The sequence below is a fragment of the Thermobia domestica genome, chromosome 11 (assembly GCF_964235325.1).
Source record: "Thermobia domestica chromosome 11, izTheDome1.hap1.1, whole genome shotgun sequence".
NCBI lineage: Eukaryota > Metazoa > Arthropoda > Insecta > Zygentoma > Lepismatidae > Thermobia > Thermobia domestica.
In genome coordinates, this window is record NC_137464.1 from 65,819,999 (window position 1) to 65,836,605 (window position 16,607).

Consider the following 16,607-nt stretch of genomic DNA (forward strand, 5'->3'; position numbering starts at 1 on the left):
TAAAAGTTACAATGGAGCTTGACTTTTATATTTAAGAACCACTGGTCCGTTTATAATAATGACATAAGAATAGTGCTATTCTTTACATTTTGATCGCCCTTCATATATAACTTCATTAAGTTTCTTTCATATAAATACATTTACAATAAAACTTTTATTCCATTATTATCATTAAAAATGTCGTCGCTTACTAATACGATCAACGAAGGATGCGAAATCAAAAGTGTAAGAGATAATTACATTTTAAAACACAAATTACAATGATCAACTATTTCATTCATCATTAAAAACGGTCATTGGAAAAAAGATGTTTGCTCCTTCCAGGGCGCATTATATAACAATTACGTAAGATGGTATTTTAAAGTATGCATCATATCAACAAGGCGTCATGATACAAAAGAATCTTATCCAAATATCATATAAGGTTACACATGAGTACAGTCGTCGGATAATTAGCTTAACAGAATGAACCTTCTACTGAATATAATCTTTGACAATAAAGTTTTAACATAAATTAATATTATATAAATAACCTTTGTTTTTAATCAATAATAACATTAACATCTTCCCGTATGGTAGATATAATAATCTATGTTCAAGTGAACGAAAAGAAGAAATTAAATTTATTTTCACACATAAATATTCATAAGAATCGATAGATGACACGGGTCTAACCCCTAGCACATCAACTGCAATCAGTTTAGATTCGTACTTGTATATGGTTCTAATAAAGTACATTGTACCGCACAATCAAGATTATGTCCCGCATTATTATTCCGTACAGGAATTGTGTCATTATTCTGATTTTGATACGAAGTGCCATCTCTTGAACTACGGTTGCGTCTATCAATGCAGTTTTCAGTATTTCTAGAATTTCGCCATGTATTTCGTCTGTTTTTGAATCTACTTTGGTTAAATGGTCTGACATAATTATGGTCACGACTAGTTAGGTTAGGTGTGTTCCCAGCATATCTTTGCCTACTCTGATTGTTCTGATTGTTTAAATTTACTCGATTTAGGTTATGTTCCGTATCGTCTACATTACGGATATTTAGATTCCTGACTGGTACTGATCTAAAGTTATCTGAATTGTTTTTAATTTTGCCTATTCCCGCTTGATGACTCTGTGCCTGGTATTGAGTTTCATAACATTGAACGAGCATCAATAGATGATTAAAACTCATGCATTGCGTAGAAAACAGGATTTGTTGTAATTTAAACGGTAGTAAATTTCGAATAGATGCGATCACTCTAGATTCAGATTGTAGTGGATTTACGGTTTTTAATTCATTATACGTATTCACAACAAAATCAACAACAGATTTGTGCAAGCGAGGATTAAAAGGTTGATTTCTAATCGTAGCGTCTCTGTTTGCAAGTAAAAAGTCATTCTCATAATTTGCAATCAGCGCTGCCTTGAATTCCTCATATGTGTTGACGTGTTCACGTACTGCCTTAAACCATAAAGAACACGGTGGAAGTAATAAATGAGGGATTAGTTTCATATATTGAGATTTATCTATACACATTATACTGCATTCGTCCTGAAATTTTTCTAGAAAAGAAGTAGCATTTTCATTACATCTACCACTAAACTTACTCATAGCACGTATTTCGCTCATTTTTACACTTAACTTTACCTTTCTTTCACCGTTTCGTGTTCGTGTTGAGTGAAAATTTCTACCTACTGCGTTATGTGTGGTTCCACCATCTCTTTTCCGCCCATCTGTATTCCTTGGTTGAATTTTTTCCAAAATAATATCCTCATCGGATGAATTACTTGAAAAAGAGATAGCGCAAGGTCCTTGTCGATCTGCTTCGGGTGATTGCGAGGTCATCTCTTGTGAATGAGGGAACCCCAAACGATCATTAACCATGTTGTTGTCATATGCATTGTCTTTAATCTGTAACGTCCTAATTTCTTCCTGTAAGGTAGATATCAATTGTGCATTTGCACGTATTTGGTTAGAATTATCTGTCACCTGAATCTTTTGCTGACGAACAGAAGATTCTATTACTTCAAAATCTTTTTTTACAATATTAACTTCTTGGATTACATGATTGTAATTATCCTTGCAATCTTCAGATAATCTTTTTAACTTCTCATCGAATTGTAACGTGATGTCTGTCACAGCTTGTATTACAGATTGTTTCGCTTCTTCGGACTTTTGATCAATTTGTTCTAACTGTCTACCCAATTCTTCATGTTGTCTCTCTAATCGTTCATTCAATTCTTCATACTGTGTTTCTAATCGTCCATTCAATTCTTCGGATTTTTGCTGTACCGTTTGTTTTAATTCTTTAGACATCTGAGATAAATTTTGTTCCTGTCGCTGTAATGCGATTAGAATTCGGTCTTCTAATGTCAACATTCCGGGTGCAATAGGAGCTATATTCTGCCCGTTGTTAGCATCATCAACAGTTTCATTCTCTACTGTCTCACCAATCATGATTTTTCTTGTAATTACTCTACCACTTCTAAGAATAGTTGAGTTCGTATTCATGAACCTTCTTACTAAGGTAAATTCACCCTTACTTATACTTCGGGATATGAATTTACAAGAATCCCGGGTGAGGTAAACCAAAAATTTTACAACGACTCACCAAAGGTAGTCGTTAACCCTGGTTCAGTTATATTGGTTCAGTGGCGATAATCGTTTTCACCTTAAAATATCTTCTGAAGTTATATTCACGAATACGCTCACCTTTTCCACTGAAATTACAAGTCTATGATGAATATTAAATAATTTATTCTTTGAATCCTTTTCCATGTATATTCACACAAATCGATTTGCAATTCAACATGTTAACTGAGTATCTATCAACAACGACATAGCAACCAACTTGACAATAATGTATATTTTTTATATATATTAAAACATTCTTCTCTTATTATTTTTAGTTAACATTATCACAGGTATAGTGCTTATGTAAAAGCACTTTCTGCCCGAGATATATGTAATTATGCGCCGATACAAAGTATCTCGTTATATATGATCACCACACTTGTTTCTATTTTTCGTCGCTCGAAGAAAAAATACCTGTAGAAATGGTATTAAAACAACTCAATATGTCTACCACTGTAATACGCTATTTCAATAACAAGACCACCGCCTTCCTAACATATAATAAATATTTAGTAACTGACAGTGAAAATCTGTATTAGTTACTTGTCTTGCTATAAGCAAAGCTTTACGCGGTATACTTTACATTTACGTTTATTTCCTGTAAACCTTTACAGAAACAGTTTAGTGACCATATGCATTTTCTGACATTTACATGAATAGAAGTCCTACCATCTGTTGTTCCTATGTACACTAGGAACGTCTTATATTTTGATAAACAAGCCATGATGTAAATTCAAAGAATAGTTGAATTTCTTAGATATATCTGAATTTAAAAAACTACAGGGTGTCCACAATGTCCTGGAACTAATAGAATGAAAAATAGCTTGTAAACTATAGTAGATAAAGACATGCTGTTTTTCGCAACATACCTACAACTCTCCAAGTTTTATTACGTTGTGATATTTGAATAGTATTCTTATTATTCTGATCATTGTAATGAAATTAATGCTTGACATGTTTTTCGTATACTTGCAGATTATGTCGTGAGCGACAATGACGACAGCACAGGAGAAGGCCCAATGTGTATGGTGGTATGTCAAGTCTGGTAAATCACCAGTAACTGGGTTCTGAATCTCCTCTAGAACATGTTCGATCTAGCCCAAAATTAAACATTGTGTGCTCTAATGCATGATCGGAAAATTGGTCCATTTTTCTTTGCTGAGGACACGGTTACAGGGCCTATTTACTGCGACATGATTCGTGAGTATCTACTCTTTCAGGTGTTGGAACTGCAGCCACACAATCTTCCACCACGATGGAGAGCCTCCTCGCTGTTCTCTAGATGTGAGGGACCTTTTGGATAGACATTTCCCTGAGAGATGGATTAGCCGCGATGAACCAATCTTCTGGCCACCGTGCTCACCTGATATCACCTCTTTGGATTTTTTCCTTTGGAAGTACGTCAAGAATTGTGTTTACAAAACCCCTGTTCCAGATATTGTCACACTTCGTACTCGACTTATCAACGTTATCCAACAGATTGATGCTGATACGCTGCAGCGTGTATGGATAGAGATTGAATATCGTCTCGACGTCCTGAGGGCAACTAACGAGGCGCAAGTGGAAGTGTTGTAATTGTGAATAAAACTTGGAGAGTTGTAGAACATGTTGCAGAAAACCGCATGTCTTTTTCTGCTATAGTCTACGAGCTATAATACATTCTAACGATTCCAGGACTTTGTGGACACCCTGTAAAACTAAAATACTTGTGCTTACAAAACAAGTCAATTGGGCGTAATGTTGTCCCTGGAACAAAGAAATCATGGCTTTTCAAAATAATTTTGACTACTAGTTCAATAATATTTTCTATATTAAATATGGTGGGACATCTGTGGAAGTGTTGAGAACATAGAAAGTGACTTCTATATGTTATCTTGTTACAAATGGACATATCCATATGACATGTTTACAATATTTGTTTTTAACTTTCACTATTTTTACCAGGATGTTTTTCGATACTTTATTTAAAATATTTCACGTTTACTAGTTTATTGTTTGGTTCGAGAGATTAAGAAAATACTTCAGTTTTTAATATCACAAAATAAAAGAATGTCTTATATATTTATCCTATGATTCATGGGATATAGTAGATATAGAACATTTCCCCGGAATTATCAAGTTTACATGAGAGAAATGTGTTTTAATATTGTGTAATGAGGGTACTTCTTTCTCTGGGTAATACCCACTCCTTCTCGAAATATCTTTTTCTGGGTAAGACCTTGCGCTTTTGATAATTTAAGTTTCTGAATTTAACTACCAATATATACTATGTTGATTCAAGCATATGTTTGATTGTACATGAAACACAGATCTGAATTCTCATATTTCCACTATGCTGAGAGAAAAAGCGTAGAAAAAACGCATTGATGAACATTTTAATTTCTAGAGCTACAGATTATGTCTGATCTATATATATCAAAACTTCTGCTTGTAGTTTTTCTTCATAAAAAATATCTATCTTTTTCTTTACGTCCAAATACTTGATTCTCTTGCTAATCTCTGTACTTTTTCATTGATTTGTTTGTAATATAATTTTTTTCTCTCTCTTGACATACTTTAAAATTTGCTAATAATTTTTATATAATTTCACGTATTGCTTACACATTTCCATTATGCATTTCTAGGCTCTGTGTCATTGGTTTATGTAATTGTGTGATTTGTTAAGCGAATAAATCACTGGTGTAACTTGTATCGTTACTTAGAAGAAAAACTGCCTCACTTTGAAAATCATTACCGACATTTCGTTTACGTTTATTGCGATTCCACGGACGAAACTGTAGTTTTCAAAATATATAGTCAACAGGAGAAAGTACTATATGTCCACTTCGACTCAAAATGTTGAAATATGCTGCCAACCGGAAGCTTCAGCAACGGAGCACACATTTTGAGGATAACATATCTCAAACTTGGACAGGTGGTCTCGCTAACGATTCACGATACACTCACTTAAGCACTAAACAGCTATTTTAATCATTTTCAAATCACCATCATTCATATGTGTTTAGATACGTTTATAAGTACTTGGAGTTATGGTTAAAAAGTAATTTATATAACATAAAAATTAACTCACTTACCTATCATGGCCAGAACTACTGTAGCGAAGTAAAATGCTCCTGCGAATTTCCACTGCGGACCAGCCTTATGTGGTTTGTTTTCTATGATTACAATTTCAATTACCTTGTAATCTTCTAACGATATATTGTACTTCTTCATCAAATTATTTTTGGCTTCTGAAATATAGAAAGAACATAGTTTATATAAATAGGCGGACAAAAGAGGAAAAAAAACTAATGCAAAGATGATTATTTGAATATATGTTAATATGTAACGTACGTTGAAAACGTACAAGATTAAATTGAGGAAATGTTGTCATTCGTGTACCACATAGATTTATTCAAACATAATATTATTTGCGTTCAGATTAATGACAGATTAATGATTATATCCTTCTAGAACTTGGCATCTACTCGCGCTACAATTTATTTCACACAGATTCCAGGTTTCCAAGGAATTGGACTTTATCCCATAATTTGATCGGAATCTGACAGAGTGACATCTGATGAATAAGATAAGTGAAATAACACATCGAATCAAATTTAATCAAATTCTGTCAATTCTACTAGGAGATGCGTGTTTAGTGTTAATATCAGAGAGAAACAGTACTTTTTCGATTGATCAATTTCGAATGCTTTGGATTGATAGATAGGCTTACTCTAAATCTAACCAATGTGCAATGTGTCGAATTTCAACGTATCAGTGCGGTAGGCTCTCGATAATACACATCGGACACTAGCCAAGTCTCAACAAATCTGGAGTATATCAGCAAGAATTAGTATTCAAGTAGAGTGGCACGGAGGCTCATGGTAGAGCACTTATCTCTAGTACGTGGAATCCCTGGTTCGATTCAAAGGATAAGTAATTTGTGGTGATCGTGGATTTTCTCGGGGAATCGCGTTTCCTTCCACATTCTCATTCCATCGATTCTTCCATAATCATTCATTTGCCTTATCACTCGAGTCCCTTAGCGTAACATTGGGACGTTAAGCTCAAAGATTTCATTTTTTCATTAGTATTCAGACAAAAAGTTTGCAGTAATCTTTTACTCTTTGTCAAGACTCCTGACAATTAACCCAAGAACTGGAATTAATCTTTGATGTAGTGTTACCTTGAGATCTACAAATATCAGAATGATGATATACAAAATCAAGTATATAATTTCGGAGGATACGTCATTAAATTTCATTTAATGATAATTTCAACATCGCATTAACTTTAATAGAGTAAAAAATATCCATTTCGGTTCAACTTGTGTGAAAATAGTAAGGAACCATTAGAAAAGGTGCATCCGTCTAAAGTCTCCGACTAACGGACCTACAGTTCGCAAAATTCTTCTACCAGACTGAACTGCTTTATTTATGAAATAGAAATTTTTAAGGATGTAAGGAACGAATATCGAATATTCTGAAATTTAGAATAAAGTATCAAATTGCTCACGCCAGTCTTCATTATATGATTAAGTAAAACAAGATTGTTCTTTAATTCAAGTGAAAATGAAGTTGACGCATTTCTAGAATTAAGACATAACTGAATTATACTGACGGAGATTACGAAAGAAGAAACCCATGTGTCAAATTTATTCTCTCAGTATAGAAACGTTTGTCTTGCATTAAAAATCTTACAAGTGAAGCTCGAGTAGATCAAAACGTGACCGCTGATCTTGAGGGATTGAGTGAGTCGGTTAGTCTCCCCCCCTGAATTTGGCAATTAAATGACAATTAAATATACATACTTGAACACAATCCTCTTCCCTCCCATGCCAAACAGAAATCGGTGCCGCTGGTCCTAGACTGGAAAAGGATGAGAAATCTTGATATACTGTGTTGGGAAGTTATGGGGGATTTTGAACGGTATGGGTAAAGACATAAAGAAGATACCTCGCGGTCGAGATCGAGATTTAAGTAGTGGTCGCTACCACGATGTCTAGGTCTAGATGAATGAAGGGCACACATATCTGATGAAGGGAATGCGAAGAGGTTGCATTATCGCTATGTTCTCAGTTTAAGGAGAAACATTACTGTGACGCGTGTGAAATTATTTCGTCAGTGCATAATAATCACTGCGAAACCATATTTTGAAATTGAAAGGACTAAACAGTTTATAAATTGGGATGTACAGTGGGCCACAGAAATTCTTGAGGTACAAAATCCGTGAGATAGGCAACCCAACTAACGCCTGCTTCAAGATTAATTACGCCTAGTAGTAGCTAGCACACCAGCGTGAAGTTATCCCTACCTGTTAAAAGCACAAATCGTGTGCTTTCGTGCAGAAGTGGAGCGAAACGCTGGCTGACGAAATGATAAAAGGGAGTGTTTGAAAACTTGTACTCACAGTACTTTTTGTTTGTATGATACACACGTAAAATTATACACAGCCACTTGAAAAAATATTCGGATACTAGAGGCGCTGATGAGAAGATAACATTCGGGGGACTCAATTAATCTTATAATTAACTCAAATGAGGATTACATAAACAAGTGTACTTAGTTCAAATAACTACACATATCCGTGTATCAAATAATATACGAATAGATTATGCGGTACATATGGTAGGTTATTTTTTTTAACTAACTCAAAGCTTTGCACTGTTTTGAAACTATTAACAGTAGTCCTACCTGCAAATCAATTAAAAGTATGGATGGATCATTTGGGGAGAAGAACCCAACACCCAATTAAAATTTTGAGGGTCTAACAGGGCGTGAGCTCCTAGGTTCCGGCGCTACTGATTCATACGTAATACTACTTCGAAAGAGGAAATTCTAGATTTTATTATTCGTTAAATAATTTTTGAAAATGCTAACTATTCGTAATTTGTTTGTAAATATTAGAAATGCAAAATTCGATAACACTCAAACGAGTTGGAGAACTTATCCCTTATTAACATATTTCCGTTAGGTTACAAATATAACTGAGGGTTCATGATTTGTATAATATTTGTGATTTTTTCACATTGAGACACAAAGAGAAGAGAGGAAAATATAGTGTCAATAAACAAGAACTTAAAAATGCACGAAATTAACGGATAATATCAAATATAGAACCACTGATAGAATTAACTCTGCAACTTGTTTTCTCCATTCATTTTTTGCTTTATTTTCATGATCACTGAATTTCTCTACTGGAGACTATCTTTCATTCAGCAGCTCTCAACTGGATCTCAGCCTTGTAAATGAAACATTTTAAAAAAGTGTAAAGGGCGAGAATCGAACCCGGGCCTCCAGTTTAGAAAACCACAACTCTAACCACACATCTAAAGCATTACTTATTCTGGCTTGCATAAATAAAAAACCTTTCAGTTCGTTCAAATAGTTGCTTGTTAATAGTCAAGTTGATTGGCAAAATAACAGGAATATGTAATTGAGGACTCGAAGGGTTTTCACTAAATTATCAAGATTACAGATTTTTTCAAACAAAATAACGAAACTTTTTTATTTTGAATCAAATACGGCGCGTTTATTATACTCGTACAGAATAAAAGTAAGGAACGTGACCGGGAATCGAACCAGGGACCCATGGAACTACAACCGACCATTCTACCACTGATCTAATTTTCAACTGAAGTACTGTGCATTCAAAAAGGATACACACAGTAGATAATCTTGCTTCTCTAGAAACGATCTAAACATTCATTGTCGTTCTGTTTGGAAAAGGGCTTAAACATGAAAATCAACAAAATGCCGATGCAAGCTTTCAAGAAAGGAGTGATATCCCATTAAAACAGTGGATCTGTCGAAACGATAACCAAGTGACCGCCACGAAAAGTACTGAAATCAAATAAGTCGGCCAAGTGTTTTTGCTCTTTTGTGAAGTAAAGTCAAAAACTTGGCAAACTGCAGATGGGGTAGTAGAAAACTATACTTTCCAAATAACGTAATTTTACCTTCATAGGCTATCCTTTAAGGCACTTGGCATACTTTGTAAGAGGTTCACTCTTTTCGATGGGATATGTTTTACAGGAACCACCTCAAACTACGTATTTAACCTTTTGGAGGCACCAGGATCTATGCGTTGAAGGATTTATCCAGTATCATATTTAACAGAAGTAGAAATAAATCCCCAGGCTAAGCGTGTTTGAGTTTCCAGACTCATAACTATGAAAGCACATACGACCACTCCAACTACAATCATTTCAAATATTCAAAGTTTTTTATATAAGTTATTATGACGTAAAATCAATTATGATTTATTAGGAAAATAGTTTTATATATTACAATACCTGTAACGTCCAAATATTTACCGCAAATTCATAGTCGGATTATCTGTCACACAGGGGCGTCATTTCAGATTTCGCTTGAGGGCGGCAAGAGCACCACTGACATAAGACTTTCACGTTTCGGGAAACATGGAAGTACACTCTGTCTTAATGTTCTGTGCGGAAGACCTGGACTCGATTCCCAGTGTGAATTTATCTGGTTCGAGATCCCACGTTAGGCTGTAGGCCCACCTCTCATATAGTCTCTCTTACGTCACGTTAAATCCCTAACCATCCAACTCATCAGTCTTAGAGCTCACAAGAGTGTGAGAAGGTGATTGATTTGTGATCCGTTATGTATTGCAATTAATCTAAAGAGCCCAAAGTAGAACCACAGCGCTGGGTATAAAAATTGATCTCTTGCTGAAGCATCGTGGCTTATAATTAAATTTTAGATTTCTCGCATCCAAAAATTGTGCTTATACGTTCCTAATATATGCTTGGAAAAGTAGTTACATATATTGAAACTCATGAAATAGAATGAATAATTCCTATAAAAATATTGACTGGATAATACTTTAAATCCAGGGTTAAAAAGAAATATGTTAAAATAATTAGACACATAGTAACCTTAGACTGGATTTTCAAAGCACGTTTTCACTGTTTACGTCATTTTGAAAATTCTCAAACAACTAAGTTAAAGTTCCCTTTCTTCGCGCGAGAAGAATAATTTTATGAAAATGTTATTTGTGAAACATTTAAGCCTCTTCTCCCCCAAAAAGTGAATGATAAAAGATATACAAGTCAATCTACGTGCTATGTTCAAAATTCATTTTTAACAGTTAAATTGCTTCTTGCTTTGATCATTTTAAAACTAAAAAATGTGATATTAGGATCTTGTAGGAATTATCCCCTTTCCCCACTCCCTACATTCTACACGACAAATTTTACTGGCTCCCTTGATTAACTTTTGACAATCATTAAAATCATGTAACTTATCTTTTATGTAATTCTCAAACTTTTATACTCTTATAGACCCTGTAGTTATCTTTCAGGTAATGTTTTGACACACACACACACACGCACAAATTGAGAAAGAAAGACAATTATAGCTTTGGTGAGAAGAGAGGAGAATGGTGTTGTTAGAAAGATATTTAAAATGAAATGAACATTAATGAAAAATTAGGTTAACGTTCAACGATTAAGTCCTTTAAGCTAAAGCAGTAGTTCTGAAAGTGGGGTCCATGGGATCTTGCCAGGGGGTCGGAGACATCTAAAACTTAGGGCGTCCAAAATACCCAATGTCCATGAATTTTCATTTCTTTTACTTCTAGCAGATATAGTGTTTTGAAATTAGTTGACGCCTCAAGGTTAGCGCCCTCGCGGAATGAAAACGACTAGTCAGATTTGGCAGACAACTTACTGGAACAAAATTTATTTTATTTAATATTTTATTTGGAAAATACCTGTTAGGATTTCTTCTGTTTTATTGACTTTAGTCTAGTTTTCCCATACTTTACTACAAACGTCTCTCAGTTTCTGAGGGGTCGGATATTTTTTTTTTTATTTAGAAATTCTAAATTACAGACTACTTCATCATTTCGGTAGGGCTCGGGTCTCCAATGGCGATTGACCGGATACAGTGAGGAGTGGGATTTCCATAAAGCCTTTGTATTTATGAAAATCCCATCGAAGGCATGGACTCCTCACGCACTTGGATATATTTATCTTAGGCTACATATTTAGTAGCCCACCATTTTCTGCATATGAAAGTATATTTGGCTGTGGATTGTTGTATGTCAAAATTCGACCACTTATCTTACTAGTTTTAGTGTCCTAGCTTATTCCTTTAGAGCCGATTTTGCTTTTTCTTTCTCTTCTCTATCTCTCTATTCTCTCCTTCAAGATTTTTTATTTTTAACCTCCTACCCGTTTTGAACTTGACGTATATCAACCATTCAACATATATCATCGGAACTTGATTTACCAACTGAGATGTCGCGAGACACGATTCGTAGAAGTATTCGTCGATGTGGAAGGTTAAGGGAACGTTTATCTACCATATTTCGACCCACTGCGATAGTGAGCGATGGTTCAGTACACAATAAAATGTTATTTTTTCATTATCCGTTCAGAATTCTGCGTTATACTATCAGTTATTTCTACTTTTGTTTCCATTGGTAACCAGAAAAATAAATGTTGTTGTAGTTGTTCTGGGCCCAAAAATAGTGTTAACATTTTAGAACCAGATATTTATACATATTCCGTATTTACGTGCATGCCAAGCGAATTAAATGTCTACCAGTTTAAATAAAATGTGTGAGAATATTAATCTTATTATTATGTGCGGTTATTTAGTTATTTGTAAATGTGCGATATATTCGGATTCTCTCTTAAGTGAAGTGTTACAACCTAGAAAATTAAATTTGTCGGGGTTATTGATTTGAAAGTTTAAATGATTATTGAATATATGTATATTAAAATATAGATATATGTGGAATATAAGAATGATATTGAAATAAAATGTATAATGGAGAATTGAATAAATATGTGTAAAGGGTCTTGGTACCCACCCGGAACGGTCCATGGTTGCTATAGTTCCGAGATATCCGATAAATGTAAAATGTGAATGTTAGTAGATACCGCCGCATGTTATAGATATTATCTTCAAACTTTGTATTATTATTAAATAACAAATGTAATGACTAACATCATCTGTATTAAACTAACTGCTTGTAGCATGGGATTTAGGCAGATCATCGCAACCCTATTGTATCCTTGAATCTACCTTCAAGTTAGTAATTAAAATCTTTCCGTAAAACTACGTTTCGATTTCCATCCCTCCGATATGGATCTTCAAACCTGACCAGTGTTTCCACCTCAGTGGTTGTGTTCGCAATACAAACGAATGTCCTTCTGAACTCGGAAAATTCTCGTTCCTATACACACACATATATATACTGTGAATTTAACGATAAATATGTGTGCTGAGTAGTATAAGGTGATATTAACTGTGAAATAGTTAGTGAATGAGATAGTAAGTCAATGACAGAATAAGTGACATTCGTCACCGTGACATCAGTGACAAGACTTTGATCTCTTAACCCCAGAAATGGGAGAAATGTGTTCGACAGATACTTTGGCGAACAGAATATGTGTGAATTACGATTAATAAATGCAGGGCCGGCGCGAGGGGGGGGTCGAGCCGTGCCACCGCCCAGGGCGGCACGTCTAGTGGGCGGCAAAATTTGAAAAAGAAAAGAATACTATTAAAATATAATGCTTCGTAATAGGCCCACATGGAAAAATAAAATTGTGTTCCCTGAGAAAGTAATTAAACTTACTTCACTCACATTCAGGAAAATACTCACTCAAGAAATTCAGAGCATTCCCCTTCATTTCCAATTATCAAACTACTAGCCACAGGTATCTCTTCAAGATTTTCCTTGCAGCGGCGTAGATAAGATTTTCAGCTAGGGCGGATAAGATTGTCAAGTGTCTTTTATATTTTTTGCTATTCAGCAATATTCTAATGCTCCACTCCAAGGACGCAAAAGGCACACTCCCGCTTGAGACAAGCCGTTCTAGCCTACAGCACCTCTAGAGACTTTTAGGTTCTAGCAGCGAGTATTTAACCAATTTACAATTTTTTTCATTATCATATCTTATCAACAATATATATATATATATATTTATATATAATTGTTTTTATATTTAAACAATACAAGTTTGACTGCGTCATGGCCGAACACATTAAAAGAACCATGGGAGGACAAAATAAATACCACTACGAAAAGACGTCCATTTTTTAAATTCCAATTCTTAGTGAGTAAATTGAAAGTAAAATACTGTTTTTGTTGAGAGCTGCAACATCTTACACTATAATGCTAGACTGTACACCAGATATTTCTGGTACAGAACAAAGGATCGTTCGTTTTGTACAAATTGCATACAGTAATGGAGAATGGCTTGTAAAAATTTGCAACACTTTCTTGGTTTCGTACCAGTAAAAGGCATCACTGGTCTAGAACTGACAGAAGTAATAATTAAACAGCTAAAAGAAATGAACTTCTATCAAAGACATGAAGGGCCAAAGATATGACAATAGTTCCAATATGAAAAGCAAAACCAAATTCCCAAGCCTTCTATGTTCCTTTACTAAATTTTGTCGTTAACGATGCAGCCAAAACATCTCAGTCCACCGTTTCATTTTTTGTATAGTTAAAAAAATGTTTATGACTTCTTTTCTGCGTCAGTTCAACGTTGGATCATACTAAAGGAATATATTAGCAGCCTCACTTTAAAACCATTCAGCACCACGAGTTGATGCTCTGACTCCACTTAGATATCAAATAGAGGTTTATGATACCTTATTTCAAATAAATAACGTTAATAGAATACATAGAATGGTCGCCTACGATGCTTTGTGTATAGCAAACTAGTTGCGTGACGTTACTTTCCTTTGCTCTTTAGTTATCTGGTATGACTTTTTACTCCACCTAAACATAGTAAGCAAAAATCTCCAAAACATTGATTCTCCTGTGTTTCGGTCGGGGTTTCTTGAAAATATATCTGAGTACTTTGAGAGGAGCTGAAATGATGCAAAATTTCAATATATCTTAGTTGATATGATTTGGCATCAGCATTACAGATGGATGACCCACGGATATGGGAAAAGAGAGATTCAGTACGAGGCAGAGGATGAAGCTATTGAAGATCCACATAACAAAATACAAGATCGATTTTTATTACTACTTCTAGACGTGATTGTGTTAGCTTTAAGAGAATGGCTTGCGCAACTTAAACATTACAGCGAGTATTTCGATTTTCTTTACGATATAAGTAATCTGAACGATATGCCACCTGAACATTTGTCTGAAAAGTGCCTGAATTTTAATATGCAAAGAATCAAAAGATATTAACCCCAGTGATTTGAAAGACGAACTGAAACTATTAACCGCTATAATTAAGCCTAAAAGTTCACCAAAAGAGACTAAAATTGATTAAGGAATATGACTTTGCTCCCTATGTCAGTGTTGCAGTTATGATTGTGTTTACCCTACCAGTAACCGTGGCAAGTAGAGAAAGAAATTTTTCGAAACTTACTCTAAGCTTATTAAAACCTATCTACGTTCTTCCATATCTCAAACACGTTTAAGTGGTCTAATGATGATATCAATGGAACATTAATTGGCCGAAACATTGGACTACGCGAATGTGATAAAGGAATTTGCTCATACCAAAACAAGAAAAGTTTTTTCAATTAAAGTATGTTAAATTTGTGTATTTCTATTGTGTTTTAGGACATAATAAGTCTTAAGCTAATTACTTACTTTTGCCGTAATATTTGATTCACTATATTATCTTTTTGCTCCATACTCTATTGGAAACACCTTTTGATATAAAGTCGGACTAAAGTACATTTAAAAAAAATCTTTATGCCTTGCTGTATATCACGTATAGCGAAATCGATCATACTGAATATTGTGTCATGTATGGAGTCGTTTAAATTACATAAGCATTCGAGAGAGGTATTTCAATTTTTTGTTTACTTTTCCTTTTCATACATGTTTTTAAATATGGTATCTTACTTTTTCTTAATACCTGAACGTCTTCTGTCTAAATAAGGTTTGCGGATTTAAAGGGGCGGCATTTGAAAGTACCGCCCAGGGCGGCAAAACTGTAAGCGCCGGCCCTGAATAAATGTAATCTTATGTGTGTTTAGAAGGAATGCAATAAAGTAAAATGCATGGACACCGGAAAGGGGTGCTTCGACAATACGTATGATATTATAGCTCGTCTGAAAATAGGAGAGAGGACTGGTTTAATTACTTTGAAAATGTCCATAAATGATATAAAGACTCATTACTAACTCTCATTCTTAAGATTTTTTTCATTCATCATATTGTATGCTATACGTATTCACGAACGTATATCATATTTCCCAAGTTAAATAAAAATATATTTTTCCTTTCTTTTAAGTTGTCTCTTAATATATATATATATATATATATATATATATATATATATATATATATATATATATAGCTATATGTGTCTATATTATTACATTGCTGTTATTCAATTTATGTGTAGATTGATACATGTTACGTATACTTATCGCATGTTTATAAAATTCTGTGTTTAATTTCTCAGTAGATGTAATAAATGTTCACCAAGTTGTAGTTAGAAGGTTTCTTTAAACTAATTTCACCCATGTCAATACACTGTCCTGTATGTGAGTGTATGTGAATGAATCATAAATTTAGTTTTAAGTGGCAGCATTTAATGTTGATTTACCATGATAGTGTTTATAATAAGTGTGTAATAGCATGTTATATGTATTGGTGTATGACGGAGGTCATGAAAGATAACCAATTCTAAAGTAGTTTAAATCGGCTCTGGGAGAAGGCCAAAATAACAGGATGAGCCTGAATAACGACAGTTGTTTCAGAAATCTAAAAACTTCTATTTGTGAAGATTATGTATACTTTACTTTAGATTTCTTTTTGGCTGATTCACGTGTGTGTTCGATCTCCATTATGGATATTCAGATACTAGATATAGGTTATTTAATGTTTCGAAATAATAAACAAACAATTAAATTAAAACTTCTCGTCACCTGGGCTGGATTAGGGTAACTCCCACTTGTGCAGTTGCCTGGATCCAGGTCGGGGTAGTATGAGGAAACAGGTGTCTCATCGGGAACACTTCAGAATTGATCCTCAAGT

At 34.4% G+C, this 16,607-nt stretch overlaps 1 protein-coding gene across 1 annotated transcript in view; it reads right to left on the reverse strand.

Annotated features, from left to right (window-relative positions):
* The window catches only part of Task7 (TWIK-related acid-sensitive K[+] channel 7), a 156,573-nt gene that overhangs the window by 125,250 nt on the left and 14,716 nt on the right, over positions 1 to 16,607 (reverse strand). Inside the window, exon 2 of the mRNA XM_081730515.1 lies at positions 5,702 to 5,857. Coding sequence (XP_081586641.1) covers positions 5,702 to 5,857 — 156 coding nt within the window. The remainder of the gene's footprint in view (positions 1 to 5,701; positions 5,858 to 16,607) is intronic.